The sequence below is a fragment of the Hippocampus comes genome, unplaced genomic scaffold, assembly GCF_001891065.2.
Source record: "Hippocampus comes isolate QL1 unplaced genomic scaffold, H_comes_QL1_v1.1 scaffold219, whole genome shotgun sequence".
Classification (NCBI taxonomy): Eukaryota; Metazoa; Chordata; class Actinopteri; order Syngnathiformes; family Syngnathidae; genus Hippocampus; species Hippocampus comes.
In genome coordinates this window covers 55,108-78,559 of record NW_017805653.1, presented here as the reverse complement: position 1 = coordinate 78,559, position 23,452 = coordinate 55,108, and the positions used below count along the sequence as shown (strand labels likewise).

Genomic DNA, 23,452 nt, shown 5'->3' with positions numbered 1-23,452 from the left:
TCGCGGTTAATGGGGACCAAATCTACCCGCGATAAACGAAAATGCGCGAAGAAGCGTCCAATTAACATAAACGGTCCGCGTGAAGCTGCAAAACAATACATATATATATATATATTGTTTTTATATGTTTGAAAAAATCCGCGACGCACTGAACCCGCGATAAACGAACCGCGAAGTAGCGAGGGATTACTGTATTAAAATGACTGCAAAATAACTGTTCCAGATGTTCATGTTGTCACCCTTCAGTGACAGGTATACATTTCAAAATGTTTTCCATCCAACGTTTGTCATACAAGTGTTTAATGTGTTCTAACATTATGTTAGCTGTAACAGTTTTTCGGTGTGACCACTGTGATCAGTTTGTATTTTGTTGTCAACCGAATGCAGTTTTATGGTTGTGTGCCAATGTCAAAGATGGTGACAACGTGGAACTCAATTAAATGCTACTCTGTTGTAATCAGATTCTGCTAGTTTGGTGGTAACAACTATTTTTTATTGATAGAACGGATGCAGTTTAATGTTTTGAAGGGCGCTTAATTACATGGGTGTGTTGGCATATTGCGAACAGGAAGTAGTCGCCGTGGCCATTTTTTCATTGTGCAAAATATATTGACATTAAAAAAAAAACAGCACAAATCTCAGTGAGGCTTTTTATTTTACTGCTGCATTATAGAAGCAATGTTAGAAACACTCAAATTGAAATGATTTATTTTTCAAGGGAAGAAGATGGTCAGTGTCGAACTGGGTCACCATCCGCACTGATTTGAATTAATTTTAAATAATGCTTCAAAAGACCTCGATCAGAGATACGGGGATAAAGCACCAGTGCTAATTCTGAACTCTTGTCCACATGAGGCTTGAAGAAGATACAGACTACAAGTGCAGTTTCTCACCAGCGTGTTCTTTTGTGACTTGTTAAGGTTACCTTGTGAGAGAATCTTTGGCCACAAACTGAGCAGGAAAAAGGTTTCTCACCAGTCTGCGTTCTTGTGTGACTTAGTAAGTGTCCCTTCCGCGAAAATTTTTTACTGCAGTCAGAGCATTTAAAGTTTCTCACCGGTGTGGGTTTTTCTGTGACTTCTCAAATGTGTCTTCTGAGAGAATCCTTGACCACAGTCAGAACAGGCAAAAGGTTTCTCACCAGTGTGCGTACTCGTGTGCCTTCTTAAGTCTCCTCTCTGAGAGGATCTTTGCCCACAAACTGAGCAAATAAAAGGCTTGTCACCAGTGTGGGTACTTGTGTGCCTCATTAGGCTTGCCTTTATCGAGAATCTTCGACCGCAAATTGAGCAGGCAAAAGGTTTCTCACCAGTTTGGGTTTTGGTGTGCCGACTTAAGCCTCCCTTCCTTCTGCGAGAATCTTTGACCATAACGGGAGCAGGAAAATGTTTTTTCTCCAGAATGGATTCTTATGTGCTGTTTCAAATGGCTCTTATAAGTACAAACTTTCCCACAGTAAGAACATTTCCAGCATTTGTTTTGAGTGTGCAATGTCATATTACTTCCAGACCTTTGATCATCATAATCATCAGCTTTAAGTGAGTGTGACGTTATGTCATCACTATCTGATAGTGGAGCGAAGAGTCCATCTGCTTGCGATCCTCCACAGTGGTCTCCATCATCTTCTGTTGTCATGTGTTGACTTGAGCTGTTGCTGCTTGGAGGCTCCGCCCCTCTGCTCACCTCGCTTTCACCTTCAACTTTATTCTACAAAGGGCTTCCTGCTGATAAGAACTTGCAGACAGGCTCCTCCTCCTTTTCTTACTTTTTGATATAGGGGGGCTCTTCTCCCTCCTCTTTTATGTAAAAGTGTGGTAGCTTCTCTTTTTGAACATCAGGCCACCGCTGCTCCTCTTCCGCTTTCAAGTGCGGCATCTCCTCATTCTCCGCTTCTTCTTTAATGTGGGGGGGCTCTGCCTCCCGGTGCTCAGGACAAACATCTTCACATATGCCTGCAAGATACAAGACAACAAACACACATGATATGATGGTTTACATTTACAATGAAGGTGATTGAGAAAGCCACATGACCTAAGGCAGTGGTTCTCAATTATTTTCTGTCATGCCCCCCCCCCAAGAAGAAGAAAACATCTCGCGCCCCCCCTCGTGACTATAAATAACTGTAGTATCATTTGTCTATAAAATTGTTATAAGTACACCTCTGCATAACACTGTATCCTTATTAACGTATAAGAGAATAAAAAAGAAAAATGGACCAACTTACAACAAAGAATAGCTTTATTAACTGTAACAGAAAAGAAAAAGTGCATCTGAAATTCAAAAGTAAAATTAAATCCTTAATTTAACTATAAATATTTTTTGACGGACAATGTCAAACCATACGATACTGAATAATAAATTACCGGTAGATAAAATCAATAAATAACAATGCATTCAAACTGATCACCAACATTAACTCAGGAGCACAATCTTAAAAAAACTATAACCTGCAAAGCAAAAATATATAAAATAATTTGTGCAGATTTTTTTTTTAATCAGAGATGATGTCTGGATTAATGGCTACAAATAGCAGTCACAAAACGGGATGTTTGTTGGCAATATTCGGCACGCTTTCTCTGAAAAATCTGAAAAAAAAAACTTATCAACTGGATTGGGGTGTAATGTCTTTAAGTGACGCCTTAATTCATTTGGCTTCATGATGTCCGCTGTCTTTCCTCCCACCGTAGTCACAGTGGAGCCAAGCGCTACATACGCTTCGTCATATTTGCTCGTCTTCGCTTTCGGTAGACCTCTTTTCTCTGTCTCTCTCTCTCTCTCCGCCTGTCGACTTCGTGTCTACGCTTCAGACTCATACTGTGTGCCGTGTGCAAAGCGTGCATGCTCAGTGCGAACAAAACACATAGCGAATGCTCCCTGCGCACTCTGCCAAGGTGAGCGCCACTGCCCCCTAATGTAGTCGAGGTGCAATTGCACTTTATTCTAGGACAGTAAAAACAAATCAAAATAAAAAAGCATGTTCCCCGAGGCCAAACGCGCCCCCCTGAGGGAGCCTCGCGCCCCCCTATGGGGGGTGCGCCCCACTATTTGAGAACCACTGACCTAAGGTAAGGGATATTCAATTTTGTGGGATTTTTTTTCTCAATTCATCACACAAACTCGGCTTATTAAACTATCCCGTGTCACAAAATTATGTGATAAGACAAGGTTGGAGAAGATGAGAACTGATGAGAGTGGTGAAATATTATGCCCAAAAATGTGTGATTGCACTCTTGAAGCATGTGGCTATGCAAGCTGTGTAGCATAGTTTTACCTAATGGATATGATGTAGTCAAACATGTAAGACTACACCACAGCCATATAATTTCATCCACGACAATCTGAAGAATGATGGAGTCCAAGCTTTTGCGGATGAAGTATTCCCTGTGATACTCCTCTAGAGTGCGAATCTATAACGCCAGCACGCCGTGACAGTCCCCATCTTCTCTCAATATATTAAACCAGGTCCTTGACACTGGGCAACTGTATGACCTCAAGCCGCCAGCACTCTCTCTCTCTCTCTTTAGCAGAGTAGTGCAAAGATTTGTGTCGCTCTTCTCCATCTTAGGTCCAAGATGATGGCAGAGGTAATCAAATGTCTCCTTGCATACACTAATTAGAAGCCTATTTTATGGGCTTTGCGTTTAGCAAAGTTATTTACGATGCCATTCAAGTCCTAAATCCTTGCTCTGCTGTTCTCAAAACCGTCCACTGAGCCTTTCTTGTCCCATGCTGTTTCCTTAAAAAGTCTTGTGACATACATTCCATCAAATATATTTGCGTGTCGACCGGGGGTGGGTGGCTGCTGTGAATGTGATGTATGATGACATGCTTTTGGTGATTCTCTCTGTGATTTCCCACTCATATTCTGACAAATTACCATCATATCACAGTTGAATAGTCAACCAGAAAACAAGTGAAAAAGTGAAGTGTTTCCAAAGCTGTTCAGAGATTGTAATGGATTACGCTCATTCATTCTCTTTGTGCACAGGTTAAAGACAACTCTGCTTGACTCCTAGTCTCTCTTGTGTTTTAAAGTTTGTCTTAAGGGTCTGACCTGACAATTCTCAGTTTAATATGACTTTTTTTGGGATGTAGTGTACAGTATATCACTACGTTTTCAAACAGATGTTACTCAGCCACTTGGCTTGCTGTGTTTTAAACATTTCTTCTGACACTGGGCCTTGGTACATGATTATCGTTGAAATCTGAAAGAAACATTGATCTTTTCCTCTCTTGGCATTGTTACAACACCTAATTATGCAAGAAGAGCACCTCATTTTAAGAGCAGTCGAGAAGCATGTTTTGAAGAGTGGAGTTAAACGCTAGCCACCCAATACGGTGACGGGGAAATAAATCCAAAGTGGAAGTGACGTCAAGTGGAACTGATGTCAAGTGGAATTGACGTCAAGTGAAAGCGACTTTTTATGATATTCAACTCAAATTTTATTTATTGAGCGCATTAAGACAACCATGCTATGCATGGAATAGAAATTAGAGACATAACAAAGACAGCAGACACCATAAAACACTATAACAATGCAGAGTCTCATGCTAAGTTGAAAGCCAAAGATTAAAATGGGTTTTAAGACGGGATTTATAAATGAACAAAGAAGTGGCTTGGCTAACATTTAAAAGGTCATTCCAAAGAAAGGAGCCATCAACAGAAAAGGCTCAATGCCCGCTGAGCCTCTGCTTCATTTGTGGTACACCTCCAGGAACGTCTGGTTCGCTGCCCTGAGGCGTGTAGTCATAGGGATGAAGGAGCTCAGTGAGTTAACGTGGTGCGAGACCATTTAAAGATTTAAACACAAATAAAATCATCTTCAAGTGCACCCTAAACTGTACAACCAAACAGTTGTTAAGAAACAACAGCAGGTGTGGACATACTTATTGCCCCCCGGCTCAGTGCTGATACATTGGGGTTCATCCCGATGGATGAGAAGGGAGCCTCCCTCCACCTTTGGTTAGGGGGGCAGGTCCTGACTGTTCTTTGTGCTTATGGACTAGACAACAGTTCCGAGTACCCACCCTATTTGGAGTCCTTTGAGGATGTGATGGAGAGTTATCACCTTGAGGACTCCCTTTTTCTGCTGGGGAACTTAAATGATGGGCAATGCCAACTTTCCGACTGACCTCAACATGGGATGTTGTGAATCAGTGGAAACAATACATGTTCATGACCTTCCCAATTGTACTGACAGGATGACAGGAAGCAGAGTCTGGGGACTCTGATGTGGGTTTTCCGATGTCTGATTGAGAGCACCAAGGTGGTTAAAAACTCCTTTGTGGTCAGGCTCCAGGGATCAATGAGATCTACATAGAGTTCCTCAAGGGTCTGGATGGTGTGGGGCTGTACTGGTTGACGTCTCTACAACATCGCATGACATCGGAGACAGTAAATACTGTACTGTAAAGTTGGGCAAACTGGTTAAATTGCCAAGTCCTGCCTATCAATTATTCCATCGATTACTCTGCGAATGCGCCCCGACAACACGCCACTCCCACAGCGGATGCTGGTTTTGCTTTTTCTTCATTGCACTGTGTTAGGCAATATTTTTGGGTGATTCAACAATAGACCAGGTTGCACTTATCCATGAACATTGTTGTTAAGAAACAAACACAACATTGCTTTTCATACAAGCCAAGGTCTTGTCATTCACAAACATGAGCCTCTCATGGTCATGTATGGCTGCTCCGCTATGAGTGGATGAGAGGACTTCTTAAAAAAAAAAAAAAAACGATTCGGCTGCACGCTCGACTCATCCTTGTTTTTCTGACGTATAATCACATCACATTACACTGCTTCGCCATTTAGATGCACTTTGGAACAAGCTAGGCGAAGTTCACTGGTAACTCGCGTCATTTGCAAAATGAATATAATATAATGCATTCTAACTAGAGACGGTAGGATAAATAAGATTTGCGAATTAGTTAAAAAAAAAAAAAAAACATCATCCTGTCTTTTACCATCGTAGTCCTAAAGTGGAACAGTAAGTGGCCAGGGACCACAAATATGCTTTTTAAATTATTTTATCGGGTTAAATATGTCGCTTCAAGGCATACATTTTTTTGTGTCAACGGTTTAATTTAGTTTATCATTCATATTAGGGCCCGACCGATTAACCATTGGCCTGTATTGTATTGTAATCAGTGGACTACTTAAGGACTGACACTCTGTTAGAGGAATCTATGGGCGAAATTGTATCATGTTTAAAGTCTCATTTGATCTGGGCACGTCGAAGCATCTGGGTGCGTTATCAGCACCCCCAAATTCCTTTTCAGAAGGTGCCGGCCATTTGGGCTGGGGGCTGTTGCAGCCCACACCACAATCAACACATCAAAGCGGGTGGGCAATCAGAGGAGATCAGATCCGGTCACAAAGGGGGAGCGAGTAATTTGGGAACAGCGGTCGAACAACAAAAGACGATTTGAGAACACCCGTCGCGCCCAGGCGACATTTGTCATCCGCAAAGTCCGCGATATGTTGATACAGTGTAGACCAGACCGAAAGGCGCCAACGTGCCGGTGGTTCAAAGCTCATACCCAGGTAACCAATCACTACCGAGGGGCCGGACCAGGGGTACGGTATGCAAATATCGGGGGCAATGTTTTTCTTGTATTTTGCATATGTCACAAATAAATGTTCGAACTCGAGGAGGGGGGGCTCTGAGCGTGATCACGGAGCAACTAAACCGTCGTTCGCTCTCAGAGATCCGCTTCCGTCGATATTGAAGACAATTTTCCTGTGTGCCGAGTCGTTTCTTTAACCTTGTCCGAGAAAATCTCTGACACACTCCGACCACTTGCTGTCTGATTATTCACCTTGCTCACAACTCACGTACCAAGAGCAATTCTCTCGACATTCTTGATCTTAGTTTTTGTCAATAAACATTTTGGACAAATTATATTTTCAAAAAGGAAAATGTACAATGTTATTATGGGCTTTTAATACATTATGGGCTTCAAAGCAGTTTCCATACCTTAATGTTTAAAATCTAGAGGTGTCAATTTATTGCGTTAATTGCAAATAATTAATTAGTCATATTTAGTGCGTTATGTTTTTAATCGCGTTAATCTACATTTTAATCTCTAACTTTATTGTTTCTGTAGGTGGGTTGCCTTTTTATAATATCCATTTTCATGTGTTGGCTTCCTGTGTTCGAGTAGTTGAGGGTGGGGAAACAACTGTCAGTCACAGCCTGAACCGAACATTGATTGGCTGTCATTATGTTTGGGCTTGTTTAGCATAAACTGATTGGCTCCAATTGGAATAGGGCGGGCTAATTCAGCAGCGGTGAGGAGTGGAGGGGTGAAAATGGAGGAGTATCTGAAAGTTCTCGGCACAATGAATGGAAGTCCAAGATGGCGCCCGAGTAGGCAGCCATCTGCAAGTGCTCTCATGAGCCTTGCTTTTTTTTGTTGTTTTGTAATGGGCAGCATTTTCACAGCCCCGCTTTGTTCAGCGGAGAGATCGGTGCTGTTGAATGGTCTGCGGCTGGATGGATGCAAGGCTTGAGGAGCCGACGATGAGAAGAAAGGAGCGTTAGCGCAGAGCGGATGTGGAACTGGGAGTCGCGGCTTGGAGTTGAAGCGGATTACATGGGACAGGAGTAGTGAACTAATCTCTTTTTGTCAATGGACGCTACAGCTTCGTGTTTGCTTTCAAAACTTAGCTTGTAGCAGACGTGCACATTTTCAGCATGACGTCTCTGATCCACTGGTAAAAGGACACTTTGATCCTCTCCTCTTTCATCTATAACTGCTTCAGACAACAAAGTGTATGCAGGAAAGTGGTGAAGATTGCACGACTGTCTGTGTCCTATGTGTTGTGTTGTGTTCTTTTTGTTATTTTGACTTCAAGATGGCGCCGCGTGAGTGGCTGCCTTTCCCGCAGCTCCTATATTTTGTTGTTCTACTTCTTCCATTCATAACTTTGCTGCTGTGAATTGGGGAATTTCTCCATTACGAGACTAATAAAGGTTTTCTTATCTTATCTTATCTTAAAATGTACGTTCAAAACGCCCTGATGGCATGATTGATAAAAATAGTGTTGTCCCTAATTTGTAAGGAGTTTGCTGACCACCGAAGCAGCTCAAGTTTAGCCTCCCACATTAATGCAAAGCACCCAGTCGCGAGTGCATCCACAGCTAACGTTAGCACCGAAAGCGTTAGCAATATAGCGAGCTAAAGCAAAGCTCTTCGCCAAACTAAACTCGAGGAGAACACCCCGCGTACGAGGCATGAAGTCAACATAGTTGCTATGTCCTCAGTAGCCTACCAGAAGTGGTTGATGTTTATTTCAGCACTTTATTTTCTCATGATGAACAATGTTATTTATGAAGTGCTAATTTACAGCTCTGTGATTTCAGGGTCTCTTATTTATTTTTTATTATTCAAAGCAAGTTCAGTGTTGAGTACTTGTCTTGCTCAGAAAAATGTTCTTACTGTTTTTGATATGTTAACCTCAGCACTTTTTAAGATAAGATAAGAAAACCTTTAATAGACTCACAATGGAGAAATTCCCACTTCACAGCAGCAAAGTTATGAGAGGAAGAAGTAAAAGAACATTTTATGGACCTGATGTTCTATTTTTATTTTTATTTTGTAATTATTTGGAGATTTACAAAAACAAAACAAAACGGTGATATTCACCCTGGTGGTCGAAACTAAAGGTTGCAGTTCGGACTTCGGACTAGTCTCAACTACAGCAGCAAGTGAATGCCTAGGACTGCATCTGTTGAAGTCTTTTTACAAACAATGAAAGACTTAAGATTGCCACTTTTTTTGTCTTTTGATCTGCCTCAATAATGTAATAAATTAAAAATGAAAATAGGGGTTTTCTCAGCACTTTTTAGATGAGATTAAAATATAGATTAATTAGATCAATTAATTACAGATTATAATGAATTAATCTCACAATGTTTTTAATCGCTTGACAGCACTATAAAATCATCAACCAAGTCTAAATATTAGATGAATTCCAACCAAGTAAACATACAACACATTTTTTAAAATGGAGACTGTATTTATTTTGTTTGCCACTTCAATTTTTTAATTTTTCCTTGCTTAAGACACTCATTACAACAATAATTTAACGCCACAACAGGGGGGGCATATTTCCAAGCAATTCAGTCTCCACTTGTCTTCTTGTATCAGTTACTACTTGGGTCCTTGTACATCCATGTGATGGGTGAACGATATATCGTTTTCAGTTCGAAACTGGCATTGCCGACAACATGATTTTGGGATCATCAATTTTCATGCCACCAAGCCCAATGCTACTGTGGACAGGTCACACTACCCAGATCCAAGCTAGTTCAAAGAGCAAACGCTACACGCCAAGCTAACTTCGCATAATTTCTGTTTGCACATTACGGATCCTCTCCTCTAAGTAACTAATCCTTGCCTTTCCTAACAGGTAGCACAATCACTAAAAGGGGAAGAGGTATCGCTAAGCATGCAGAGACACACACAGAGCAAGAAGAGAGAACATGGTGAGAAGGAGAAGCTAATGCTAATCATGAATGTGCAACGCACAGTCTGTAAAACACACAAACGACTTCTGAGGCGTGCAGGAGACTTTTCACAGATGTCTGGGTGGAATTTCATTAGGGTTTGAACAGAAAATGAGTACAGTCATACCTCGGTTTTCGACCACAATCCATTCCAGAAGGCTGTTCGAAAACCGATTTGTTCGAAAACCGAAACCACGCTCTTTTTTAAAAAAAAAATCTTGATTGAACACGTCTGCTCACAATGGAACGCTACACGAGGAAGCGTCACTTCCTCGTGTAAGGAAGGAGAGAGGAGTCAAGTGGTGCATTCAAGTGCGCTCAGTTTGGTCGAGAACCGATTTTCGGTCGTAATCCAAGGCATAAAAAAACTCGGAATTTTTGGTCGAAAACCAATTTGGTCGAGAACAGAGACGTTCGAAAACCGAGGTTTGACTGTATTACAATTAATAAGTCTATCCAGATAAAATTTAACAACCACTAAAATAGTTAGTACACAGAAATGAAGAGCTTTTTGGCAGCGCTTCTGACGCTTCTAATGGGAAATTTTTACCTCTCGCTTTAAAATTGTCAGAAGCGTTTCGAGACGATAAAACAAACACCGCCGCACAAATTCTGAAGCAGTGCATATTTGACCCAATTGTAGGCCAACACCACAGCGGCAATGGAACAGATTGTTACCAGCCCACGAAACATCGGTCGGACCATGAACAATGTTTTGTGGTGTATTTATTTATTTATTTTTTAAAGCAACGCTCAAGCCTGTAAAATCCGAGTGCACTTGTCGCTTGGTCACTTAAGGCTAAATCCTGCGAAACAATACATGCAAGCTTTAAGGTGTATAATTAGGCATGCACTTATGAACTATCAAACAAAACTGCTACTCATTCGGTCGCCTTTTTATTTATTTATTTTTTTGGACTTGATTCTCATGCATGTGCAGATGAGATCTGCAAGTGGTTTATGAAACATTGCTATTTTCATTTAAAGCTTCTTGATTTCTGCATTTATTGCCAGCACACTTGTGTTGCTTGACCTGAACCTTCTGAAAGAATCTTAGGTCACAAACTGAGCAAGCAAAAGGTTTCTCAGCAGTGTGGGTTCTTGAGTGTTTTTGTAAGTCTCGTTGACAAGAGAATCTTTGACCACAAACTGAGCAGGTAAAAGGTTTCTCACCAGTGTGCTTCCTTGTGTGACTAATTAAGTGTCCCTTCTGATAGAATTTCTCACCACACACCAAGCAGGCAAAAGGTTTCTCACCCATGTGTGTTCTTGTGTGTACTGTTAAGCTTGTCTTATGAGAGAATCTCTGACCACAATCAAAGCAGGCAAACCGTTTTTCACGAATTAAGAAATACCTCTTTTTCATCAGTGTGGGTTCTTGTGTGACTGACTAAGTTTCCCTTACAAGAGAATCTTTGACCACAGTCTGTGCAGACAAAAGGTTTGTCACCACTGTGCATTCTTGGGTGTATTTTTAAGCTTCCCTTCTGAGAGAATTTTTTACCACAAACTGGGCAGGCAAAATGTTTTTCACTGGTATGTGTTTTTGTGTGTATTTTTAGGCTTGTGCTATTAGAGAATCTTTGTTCACAAACAAGGCAGGTGAAAGGTTTCTCACCAGTGTGTGTTCTTGTGTGTATTTTTCACGTTTTACCGGTAAATCTTTGATCGCCGTCTGAGCAGGCAAACGGTTTCTTTCCAGAGTGTGTTATCATGTGTCGTTTCAAACCGCTCTTATAAGTAAAAGTTTTCACACTGATAACATTCCCAGCGTTTGATTCCAGTGTCATATGTCAGATTACCTTCAGACTCGTCATCGTCGTCGTCAGCGGGAGGAGCGTGTGACGTTAGCCGTCTGCTTGTGATCCTCCGCAGTGGTCTGCATCACCATCTGTCATCATGTGTTGACATGAGCTGCCGCTTGGAGGTTCCGCTTCTCTGCTCACCTCACGTTGACCTTCATCTTTACCAGTCGATTGCAACTCGCAGATGTCATCGTCATCCAGCTCTTCTTTGATATAGGGGGAATATGCCACCTCCTCTTTAATGCAATGGTGTTCTGGCTCCTCTTTATTAATATAAGGGTACTGCTGCTCTTCTTCCTCTTTAAAGTGGGGGACCTCTTCGTCCTCCTGTTCTTTGATGTAGGGGCACTCTTCTACCTCTTCAAGGGTGCGCTGGCTGCTCCTTTTTAATGTAAAGGTAGTCGTTGCTCCCCTTCTGTAAAGTGGAGAAGTTCTTCATTGTCCTCTTCCTCTTTAATGTGAGCGGGCTCTGGATCTTGCCGCTCAGGATGTACATCTTCACTGATGTCTGCAAGACACATGAAGACAAAAACACATTATTATGGTTTATATTTAATGTATAATGAAGGTTTTTAGGATCTACACATGATCCATGGAGAGAGGCTGTGGAGTACTGGACTGACCAGACTAGGGGTGAAGTGAAAACCTCAAGTCATTACAGTAGCTTCATTCAATAAAAAAGCTATAAATTTTTGTTCTGCCTTGGGTAACCATTTATTCGGTGTGCACTGTCTGGGAGTCAAACAAGCCGCATTGTTCATACTATGCATTATGGTAACACTTCTCCAACCCGCTGCCAAGGCCAACTCCAATTTCAAAATAAAAGCCTTTAAAATAACACATGGACGTCAATGCCTTGGTCGGCTTTTATTTTGAAGATGGCCCTGGAGCATGTGTAAAGTATGAACAATCGCTGTGGCAGCTGGCTTGACTAAGCAGTTTTTATTGCCATGACATAGTGGCATCTTAAAATCATGGATTGCTAATGAAGGCCAGCGTTGGCGGCGAGCTGCTAGCACCAAGTGCCCAGCATAGGTTTGCAACAGCCATTTGATGACTTATCAAAGGCAATCTGGAAGCCAAAAACAAATGCACACTTGGACGCTTTTTTTTTTTTTTTGCATTTGCATTTGCATTTGTGATACCTCAGATATCTAAACTATGCTCTCCGACTAAATAACAACATGAACAAAACAAAAAAGGTCACTTTGATTGGATTTTTTTAAAGCTCTGTTGTAGAGTTATCTGCTGGTATTTATCCATGTTCTCAATCTCCACACCACACTGCACCCCCACATCACCTTGCGACATTGGCTTGCAGTACCACACTGCACACCCTCTCACATCGTGTGCGACCAAGATTTGATCAAAGCCACTCCTGCCATTTAGTGATTCATCATACTGAAATCATTCCGAGGCGGCCTGGCGGTTAACTGCTTCGTGCATCGCCCTTACAGTGCAGAGGTGCAGGGACCGATTCCAGCTCCGGCCTTCCTGTGTGGAGTTTGCATGTTCCCCCTGTGCCTGCATGGGTTTTCTCCGGGTACTCCGATTTCCTCCCGCATTCCAAAAGCATGCGTGGCAGGTTAATGGAACATTCTAAATTGTCCCTCGTGTGAGCGCACATGGCTGTTTGTCTATGCATGCCCTGGGATTGGCTGGCAATCATTTCAGGGTGTCACCCGCCTTCTGCCCGAAGACAGCTGGGATAGGCTCCAGCACCCCCATTACCCTTGTGAGGATAAGCAGATCAAAACAATGGATGGATGGATGGATGGATGCATGGATGAAATCATTCCCACAGCCTCAAAACTGACGGAGGAGGTGTGCGATACATATTTTTTTCAATTTTCTGAAAGAGTTTGAAAATGACTGGTACTGAATAACTTAAATAATCAAGATGATATTAAATAATCAATTATCAATATGAAAAGTACAATTCAAATGGACCCACATAATACCTCATTCATTATTTACCTTCTCCCCCTTGGCAATATTTTCCGTAAATTTGGTATACATTTTCATTGCTTCGCGGATGACACCCAGCTCTACCTCTCCAGCAAACCCGACGCATCCCTCCCACCCTCCTCCCTCTCACACTGCCTTTCAGAAATTAAATCTTGGTTCACACATAACTTCCTCAAACTTAACAGTGATAAAACAGAACTCCTCCTCGTCGGTACCAAATCCACCCTACACAAAACCAACAGTTTTTCTCTCACTATTGATAACTCCACTGTTTCCCCCTCCCTTCAGGTCAAGAGCCTGGGTGTCATTCTCGATAGCTCACTATCGTTCCACTCTCATATCAATAACATAACCCGGTCCGCGTATTTCCACCTACGCAATATCAACCGTCTCCGTCCCTCTCTCACCCCTCACTCCACTGCCATCCTTGTCCACAGTCTCGTCACCTCCCGTATTGACTATTGTAACTCACTTCTCTTCGGTGTCCACAACAAATTTCTCCATAAACTTCAATTGGTCCATAATTCTTTGGCCCGTATCATCACTGGAACCCCTTCCTTCCATCACATCACCCCCATCCTCCAACAGCTGCACTGGCTCCCTGTCAAACTGAGGATCAACTTCAAAATACTCCTCTTCACACTCAAAGCCATCCATAACCTTGCCCCCGCCTATCTGTCGGACCTTCTTCAAATTTCTGTTCCGTCTCGCTCCCTTAGGTCCTCAGCCTCCCTCCACCTCTGTGTACCCTCTGCCCGTCTCAGCACGATGGGGTGCAGAGCTTTCAGCCGCTCTGCCCCCAAACTCTGGAACTCACTCCCACCCGACATCCGAAATATTGACTCTCTTCCGATATTCAAAACTCATCTTAAAACCCACCTATTTAAAATTGCATATACAGTTTAAACTCATCGCTTTTATTATTTATAATTTTATCTGTGGTTTTATTGCTCTTTTGATTGTAAAGTGTCCTTGGGTATTTTGAAAGGCGCTTATAAATAAAATGTATTATTGCTATTATTATTATTGTTCAAGATTTCCGTTTTCTTCCGGATTGTACACTGTATACTGTATATATATTTTTTGTCATACTTTTTGTCTAGTGCATATTGATCACCCGCCAATTGCATATATATTTTTTGTCAGCGCTAATAAATATACAAGTTCAAAGAAGAACAGTGGGACGCTCAAAAATGATCTTTTATTGGCGGATAAGTTTGCCTGAATTCAGTGATCTATGCCTGTGTGTCGTGTTTTATTAAGACCTGTTTTTGTAGCATGAGAAGTCCGAGTAACGATTGCTGGCCTAAATTGAACATTTTTTAAATTCCTATTTTAACTACACTACATTTTACTTTGGCTACTTAAATGTGTGATTTATCACTGGCAAAAATATGCCCAGAAATGGGATCAAGTCACACATGATTCGATGTTAATTTTGTTACATTCAACGTAATGTCTGTCACACTGGGCCCGTATGAAAGTCTCGCCATTACAAACAAACACGGGAATTTCAACAATTCAGAATAAGAACTCGAAGTGACCAAACCTGGTCTGCGTGAGCCGACTCCCAAATTCTTGAAAAGAGCGTCGTTGTCCCCTTTTGCTGCACAGAGCTCCTCCTCGTACTCAGCCGTCCTTCTTGCGCACATTTTCACCCGGCAGTCGCGATAGTTTTGCTCACGGTTGGGTCTCTGCTGAGCGATTCGTTGATCACAAACGCGTCTCTTTGTTACCGGCTAGCAAGCTAGGCTAAGGAAGCTAAATTAGGCCTTAAACAATCAACGTGGACCTGACATGACTTTTAGTGAATTGAGTTCATGCCCTGCGTAGAGGTTTCAGTGTATTCACTTGTAGGCTGAGAATTTTGGTTGTTTTTTTCGTGAAGTCCGTGTGATTGTGGGAGTTCTGTAAGCAGAACGTCAACAACAGCGGAGCATGTACGGCAACACGATTCAGTCAAACTTTATGGAATGACACGAATTGACTCTGACAATTAAACTATGCTGGTCGTATAATAATACAATTTTTTAATGGTCAGTCACGATATATTCATTCCTGTTCTGTCCATTTGCGCGTGATATAATAGAAGGGGTAATGAAATAAAATATGCAAATATTAGGGGACTTTTGTTTTGAAATGCAGCACGAGAGTTTACCTCTTTTGGTGGAGTGGGCCTTCGCGGAGCCCAACATACGTTCTCGTTCGTATTTTACGTATCCACACGCGCTTTTAAATCATTCCGAATTTGGGCCAAATGAGCGTACTGAAGCCTCAATGCAAGTCGTCCATCACTACTTCACCGGACTGAAAAATTCCTGTGTCTGTGTTCAATCGTTTCGGTGCACGTCGAAGCTACTCGGCCTCGGTTAGCTTAGCTTAGTTTAGCTTGATAGCCACAAACAAAGAGACGCATTTGTGATCAACACATCGCGAAGCAAAGATCAAGTGTTAGCGTAAAGCTTTACGATTATCGTGAGAAAATGAGCTCAAGAAGGACAACAGGGTGCGAGGAGGAGCTTTATAGACCAAAAGAGGAAAACGAGCGACCATTTCAACTGCTGGACGCCATTTGCAACATGCAACCAAGAGTTGCGTTCGGCACTGCAGGTTTGGTCACTTCTTTGGCCTACTCTCATTTGTCGAGAAAGTACATTCTGATTTTAATTGTTGTTAGGGTTTTCATCCTCTGTGGATGATGAAGCAATGTTTAAAAACAAATAATAATTGGGAGCGGTACATTCATCCGCAGTTGGGGTCTTGATTGATTGACATCTTCGGAGTCTGACAGAAATAGCTCAAAAACAATTTAGAATATCTTGAATAAGTTATTTATGTATTTATTGTTGCATTTGTTTGAGGAAGTAAAAGCCATTTAATATTAGAACTCATTTCACATTGAGTGAAATACCTAAATGACTGAGGCTTGGACATAATGACAAGAGGGGGAGGGGGGAGGATTTCCATCTCAGACAATTCAGATACTGTATTGTGAACAATTTCAACATAGTAAAGTTGTGGTGTCAGCCAGGGGCGTGCTAAAACTTTTGGAGCGGCTGGTGCCCAAAGTTCAAAGGTGGCACATTGAAGAAAAGTTTGAAACACCTCACAGAAGCAAACTTTATTACATACAACCACAATACTATTGTACAATATGCAGGCATATTACTAAAAAAGTAGCAAGATGGGGTAGCTGCTTTGTACAGTGGCTATACAAAGTCCACACACCCCTATTCAACTGCAGTTTTTTTTTTTACGATGTAAACAAATGTGGCCAGCATAAATCATTTAAAACTGTTCGTACCATTAACTTCACCGACAACTGAGTAAGAATCTTCTCAAGATAGGAAGTAAAAACAAATAACTGGGATACTTCCATTGTAGTATTTATGCTTAATTTCATATCCAAAAGGTGCAGTTACTGTCAATGGATTCAATTTATAGCATGATATGAATTTTAGGCCATATCACTCACTTTTCAGTCTGCATATGAGACAAGTTAAACATGGCAAAAATACACAAAACAACTTACATACGATCTTTCATTGATGTAGAATCAAAATGCAAACGAATGTAAAACTTGAAACATTTTTCTTTTTAAAAAAGTTTTTTGTACATCCAGTGTTATTAGTCATTTCTTTATGTGTATATGTTTTGATAGTATGTAATTTTCTGTCGTAGTGTTACATATTAACAGCTGAAGCTTCATTTTGAAAAAAAAAAAAAAAGAGTCATGAATTGACTCGCAATCCCAATATGTGTCAGAAAAAATCCAGATTCACCCTGAAATTGTTCATCCCTAATCAGAAGGTCGTACTACATTTTTGAAAAACGTAACGAAATACTTTTCATTTAATGTTTTTTTTCAGCCCCTTTTAACACCACATTTCTGAACTTGAATTTGTGACATCATGCATATTTTTTTTACTTTATTTTTGAAATCCTCATGAAAGTCAATTCACCCGAAAGTCGGTTCTCTTGCATGTGCCCACCATTTTACGATGAATGTATTCAAGTCAGCTAGGACGATTTGTTCATACGCTGTTCCACCCGCTACAAGGGTCTACTTCAACATAAATGCGAGATAAGTGATACTGTGCATATATCGCAACGATTTATCTGACGTTAATTTTGAAGTTGGTCCTTGGAAGCCATCGCTGTGGCGGCTGACTTGACTTAAATCGGAGGTTGCATAGCCTGACTGCAGTCATGTTGACTGAGTTGCGAAATTCTCATGCGCAAAAGCACGATGAGAGACTTGACTTAGAGCTCAATATTCAAGTCGGCGTGCTCATGCGCACTGGCGCACCGCTTATGTACACCCCTGATTCTAAATACAAACTATCATATCGTGTTTATCCTCTTTTGTCTTGCAGACATCAGTGAAGATGTTCAGCCGGAGCGGCAGGAGCCAGCGACCCCTGACATTAAGGAGGAAGAGGAGGAGGAAGAGGTTCCCAACTATAATGAGGAGGGAAACGAGCCCCCCTACATCAAGGAAGAGGCTATCTGCAAGTTACCATCAACTGGCATCACTTTGAAGAGTAAATATAAATGTCAAAGTGAGATGAGCAGACGGGTGGAGCCTACGAGCAGCACCTCATGTCAACGCATGACAACAGAAGGTGATGGTGACCACCGTGGAGGATCACAAGCAGACGGCCTCATCGCTCCACTGTCAGATAGTGATGACATGTCACATGCGACTCATGGGGATGATCATGATGGTGATGATGATGATGATGAAGAGTCTGAAGGTGATCTGATATGTCACACTGAAAACAAACACTGGCAGTGTTCTCAGTGTGGGAAAAGCTATGCTTATAAGAGCCGTTTAAAACAACACATGAGAACACACACAGGAGAGAAACCTTTTTCCTGTTCGGTTTGTGGGAAAAGATTTTCGAGGAAGGGACAGGTAATGAGCCACACAAGAACCCATACTGGCGAGAAACCGTTTACCTGCTCAGTTTGTGGCCAGAGTTTTTCTCAGCGGGTGAGCTTAATCAGTCACACAAGAACCCACACTGGTGAGAAACCGTTTTCCTGCTCAGTTTGTGGCCAGAGTTTCTCTCAGAGAGGAAACTTAATAAGTCACACAAGAACCCACACTGGCGTCAAACCTTTTTCATGCTCAGTTTGTGGCCAAAGATTCTCTCTTAAGGGAAACTTAATGAGTCATATAAGAACCCACACGGGTGAGAAACCGTTTTCCTGCTCAATTTGTGGTCAAAGATTCTTTCGAAAGACACACTTAAAAATACACACAAGAACCCACACTGGTGAGAGACCCTTTACCTGCTCAGTTTGTGGTCAGAGCTTCTCTCTTAGCACAAAGTTAAAAATACACAAAAGAATCCACACAGGTGAGAAACCTTTCGCCTGTTCGGTTTGCAGTCAAAGATTCTCTCAAAAGACTAACTTGAAAATACACACAAGAACCCACACTGGAGAGAAACCCTTTGCCTGCTCCGTTTGCAGTCAAAGATTCTCACATAAGATAAGCTTAAAAATACACACGAGAACCCACGCTGCAGAGGAACCTTTTGCCTGCTCAGTTTGTGGCCAAAGATTTTCTCAGAAGGAGAAGGTCAAGAGACACAAGTGTGCCGGTGAGGAACGCTATAATCAAGCTTAAAATGCAAATCTACCCATTTAACACAGAGAAGATTTACCATCATACTTATGTGACGGGTGTCACGACAGATTGTGGCAGTCTTTAGCTCCACATTGCTGTCTCTTCAACAACACTTGATACTTGGGTGAATTTTGGCTTTTCTTTTAATGGCACTCTGCAACACAGTATGACGGGAGCAATGGTGAAGTCGCATTGGATCTTGGACATAACTGCGCAACAGACAAGCACTTTCAACTCAACGTGTAAAACCTTCTACTCAACAAAACGTAAATTACATAACAATACAAAAAGCAATGTGGACTCAGAACGAATCACAGGAGTAATTTAACACATCACACAATAGAAAAAGAAAAACAATGTGAAATATTCTTAGAAAATTATGAATGAATGTGGACCATCAACGAGATGCGACTTCCTCATAGCTCTGCCTGAGCTATGGTGGGAAGCTGGTGCCATACTGTGCGCTGTTGCGTCACTTCCGTCATAATTTAATAAACATCATGTATCACTCCATTACACTTATTCACAACAATCTCTGTTATTATATTCTGTGTACCATGTTGTGTTTTTGCTGATCAGAATCAGATTTAGTGACTATGTATGCAAGAAACACACAAGGAATTCACTTCCCAGTTACAACCCGTTCAGAGAAACATCGACAAGACTGACATGGGCAAGACAGAACGAGGAGTCTGGCATGTCGCTGTTAAGCACCCCGATATCTTAGATATGGAAGGAAAACAGTCGGGAATATGAGGAGGACAAAAAAATACGATAGACTCCAACCATTCTGTTAATGGGAGGATGTTTTGAGCCAGAGGGGAAAAAACTGCACATGTAGCGTACATTTAAAAACAGTCCCACAATTCTCAAGACATCACACGAATACATTATTGTAGTTTTTGTGTCTTCTTTAAGACTCTTGGGGGCTTCACAGTGGTGCTAAATTTCTTTCAGTACTGCATGAACTTTGTATAATGTATTAATGTCCATATGAAGTCACTTTGGACGTGCAAGTGTAAATGTAATTGTGAATAAATGTCATACATCAAACATTGAGTCACTGGTTGATCAGATGGAATTCCTTGGCACGCCAATCACCCTGGAGGAGGTTGTGGATGTTGAGGTGCCTCCCTTTCCGGCCCAGGTGGATTCACGGGTGAAGTTTTATTTCCAATTGATTTATTATATTACTTACATTTTATAAATTCTCTTTTTTTTTCATTTCCAAATCTAATACCACTATGAATGGAGCTCGAAAGTTTGATAAATCAGCACATGGTTTTAATAAAGGGTGATGAAAGTGCTCAAAATTCTGCACAAATAGGTTATGGAATTATGTTCTATCAGATCGATAATTGTCACGCTTTTCATTGGGAGTTTTGTTGGTTTACCTCTCTGAGGGATTCTAATTTTGAATTGAAGTTAGTAGACCTGTTTGAATTCTCGGAAACTTTAATCTATTTTTGTCATTATTAAGTTTTCCACTTTGATTGAACAGATATTCCCATTTCATACAGAGCATCCTTACAATGAACACATAAAATAAGCAGCTGCGCAGAAAATATTCCGAAATGCAGAAATCTGCTCAGGACATAATTTTTTTTTTTTTTTTTTTTAAAGAAGACGTCGGGGACAAGCTTGAGGCTCACTTTTATTAATAGTTCTATTTATTGAGAAAACACAGAATCTACAAATATCATAGTTCACAACAAACTAAATGGCGATCAGATCCCTGCCTTAAAAACAGGTAATTCGCTGACTAACTTAGCACTTAGCGCCATTGTCTGCACATGAGCGGTGATTCCACACACAGTGTCAAACAACAATACATATGGCTACATCACACATTTGATGACAGAATAGAAAATGTCCATTTTATTCAGGATCGCATCCAATAAAAGACGATGAAAAATCAAGCCCTGCTTCCAGCTGCAGAAGGATGTGAGCGTGTCCAATGAGGCAGACAATTATCGGTCAACAAAATATTTTGTTCATACATATTAACTGAAAAACACGTGCCAGACAGATCCTGTGTTGAAGAAACAGTTGACTTTGCTACAAATGTCTGTTGTGTGGATCTCCACAAGGCGCAGAAATCTCTTAGGTAATACATGGTCATCAATGTCTTTTAAGGCTTTTATTTTGAAACTGACCCTTGCAGCATGTGCGAGTATTTAAAAATTGTGGCAGCTGGCTTGGCCACTATAGACAGAAAACAAAGCTTTCTGTGATGTAAAATGGATCATCGTTACAAGAAAAAAAGTAGTTCGTGGACTATAGAGTAAGAACTCGAAGTTACCAAACCTGCTCTGCGTGAGCCAAATCAAGATTTCTTAAAAACAGCATCGCTTTCCTCTTTTGCCCTACAAAGTTCCTCCTCGTTCTCCGCTGTTCTTTCTTGGGCGCATTTTCCAAGAAAACCACCACAGTTTACGTTCACACTTGATCTCTGCTTCGAGACGAAGCGGCTAGCAAACAAGGCTAAGTCAGCTAGCTAGGCCCAGAAACTGGAAATAATAATGTTACAGTCCAATAAAGAAACGATGGTCGTCCTGCGTTGAGGCCAAAGTGATATAGTTCTCGAAGAAAATTTTGATTCGTCTTCTTTGTGATTTTATTTTTAAAAACAAAGCTGTGTTGTAGTTCAGCGTGATGTTCAGCGTAATGAGCACCGACAATTTCAGGAAAAGTGGGGAATTCAATATGTCTTTGTGGAGCACAGGGGTACCCTGACGACACTTATGTGGACAGAGAAAGATGCGGTGCATAAGAATTACAATTTGAAACATCATTCCACAACTAGACATGCAAAATACCAGGGAGATGAGAGAACCAATCCAGTTGCCAGTCTTAAAACATGGCTAGTGAAGCAACCAAACTTTTTTACAGAAAGTAACCAAAGAGAAAAACGCAGCAGTCAAAGCTAGGTATGTGGTTCGTGAGATGATAGCTAAAACAAGAAAGCCATTCACAGAAGGTGAATTTTTCAAAAAGTGCCTGTTATAGGCCGCAAGTATTGTCTGTCCAGAAAAGAAAGGTCAGTCAAGCGACATCAGCCTTTCTGCCAACACTCTGGCAGAGTGCATTTGTGACATGTCAAGTGACATTTATGATCAACTAGAGACTCATCCAGTGGAGTACAGACAATGTGAGACAGCAAAATGTTTCAGTGTATATTCAGTCGCTCTTGATGAGGCCATAGATATCACTGACACTGCGCAGCTGGCAAAGTATACTGCTCAGGAGATATTTCATCAGCTGTGCGATGCAATTGAGAATGCCGTTTTTTCATGGAAGAGGTTTGTTGGTATAACAACTGATGGAGCGCCATCAATTAGAGGGAGGAAAAATTGACTGGTGGGATTTGTTGAAAAACAAACAAAACAAAACTAGAAGAGGAGGGTGTGGGAGAAGTGATAGGTCTGTATTGCATCATCCATCAGCAGGCCCTTTGCAGCAAATGCCTGAATGCATCAACCACATCAGATCCAGGGGCTGAAAACACAGTAGGTTTTGTGCTTTTTAGAAGAGATGGATTCAAAATATGGGGGCATGCTTTACTTCACCGAGGTATGTTGGCTCAGCAATGGAAACATTCATTCATTCATTCATTTTCCGATCCGCTTATCCTCACGAGGGTCGAGGGGAGTGCTGAATGTGGGAGGAAACCGGAGTACCCGGGGAAAACCCACGCAGGCCCGGGAAGAACATGCAAACTCCACACAGGGAGGCCAGAGCTGGAATTGAACCTCTGCACTGTGAGGTCGACATGCTAACCACTGGTCATCGGGCCGCAGTGGCGGTTCTCGATCAATTTCCCTGAGGGGGCCGGGCTGGGGCCAGGGGTTTTGATGGAGGTGCACATTCTACCCAGGGCTAATATGGCCAGATTCGAAATCTTATTTGACTTTTTATTTCATCAAACTTGGAAAGCATTGTAGTCATAACATTACAGTGATGAGAAAAAAACAGGATTAGGAGGGCTAAAATGTCTGCAAGCGTAACAATATGCCGAGTCCATCTGTTGAGAATATTCAAGCCAGGGGTGGATATGGTACCAGCCTGCCTTGAAGCTCCTTCTCCTGTCCCCGGTCCTCTTTACATCTACTGATGTCTGTGGACAAAGACAAACCAAATAAATGTAAATACAAGTTCTGCATGGACACAGCATATTCACTAACCCGCTACACTTACATTGCTGAGGCACTCAGACATACACAAGTGTCTAAAATGTATTGATTGATGCTATTTATTAATTGTATTATTTTTTTATTGTATTCAATAAATATAAATTAATACATTCTCAAGCCTGACCAGGGACTAAAATTGCAAATACACTGAAGCTAGAACTTTTACATGCATATAATTATCCAATTTTTAAAAGGCAATGTCTTATATATTGTTCCTGTTAAATAAAAATTAAAATAAAAGGGATACTAAAAAAGTTACACACACACACACACACACACACACACACACACACACACACACACACACACACACAGCAACACACTGAGAGCAGC

General features: G+C 41.4%; 1 protein-coding gene and 1 long non-coding RNA gene across 2 annotated transcripts; both read left to right on the top strand.

The window, feature by feature from the left end:
* The first annotated feature begins 896 nt into the window (after positions 1 to 896).
* On the top strand, positions 897 to 10,673 carry LOC109522885 (uncharacterized). The gene is made up of 2 exons (XR_002169653.1): positions 897 to 966; positions 10,596 to 10,673. It is a non-coding gene; the product is annotated as an uncharacterized LOC109522885 (long non-coding RNA).
* Positions 10,674 to 15,080: 4,407 nt separating this feature from the next.
* On the top strand, positions 15,081 to 19,985 carry LOC109522880 (zinc finger protein OZF-like). The gene is made up of 2 exons (XM_019881715.1): positions 15,081 to 15,898; positions 17,665 to 19,985. Exons 1-2 carry the CDS (start codon positions 15,772 to 15,774, stop codon positions 18,924 to 18,926), a joined length of 1,389 nt encoding a protein of 462 aa, XP_019737274.1. The 5' UTR covers positions 15,081 to 15,771; the 3' UTR covers positions 18,927 to 19,985.
* The last annotated feature ends 3,467 nt before the right edge of the window (positions 19,986 to 23,452 follow it).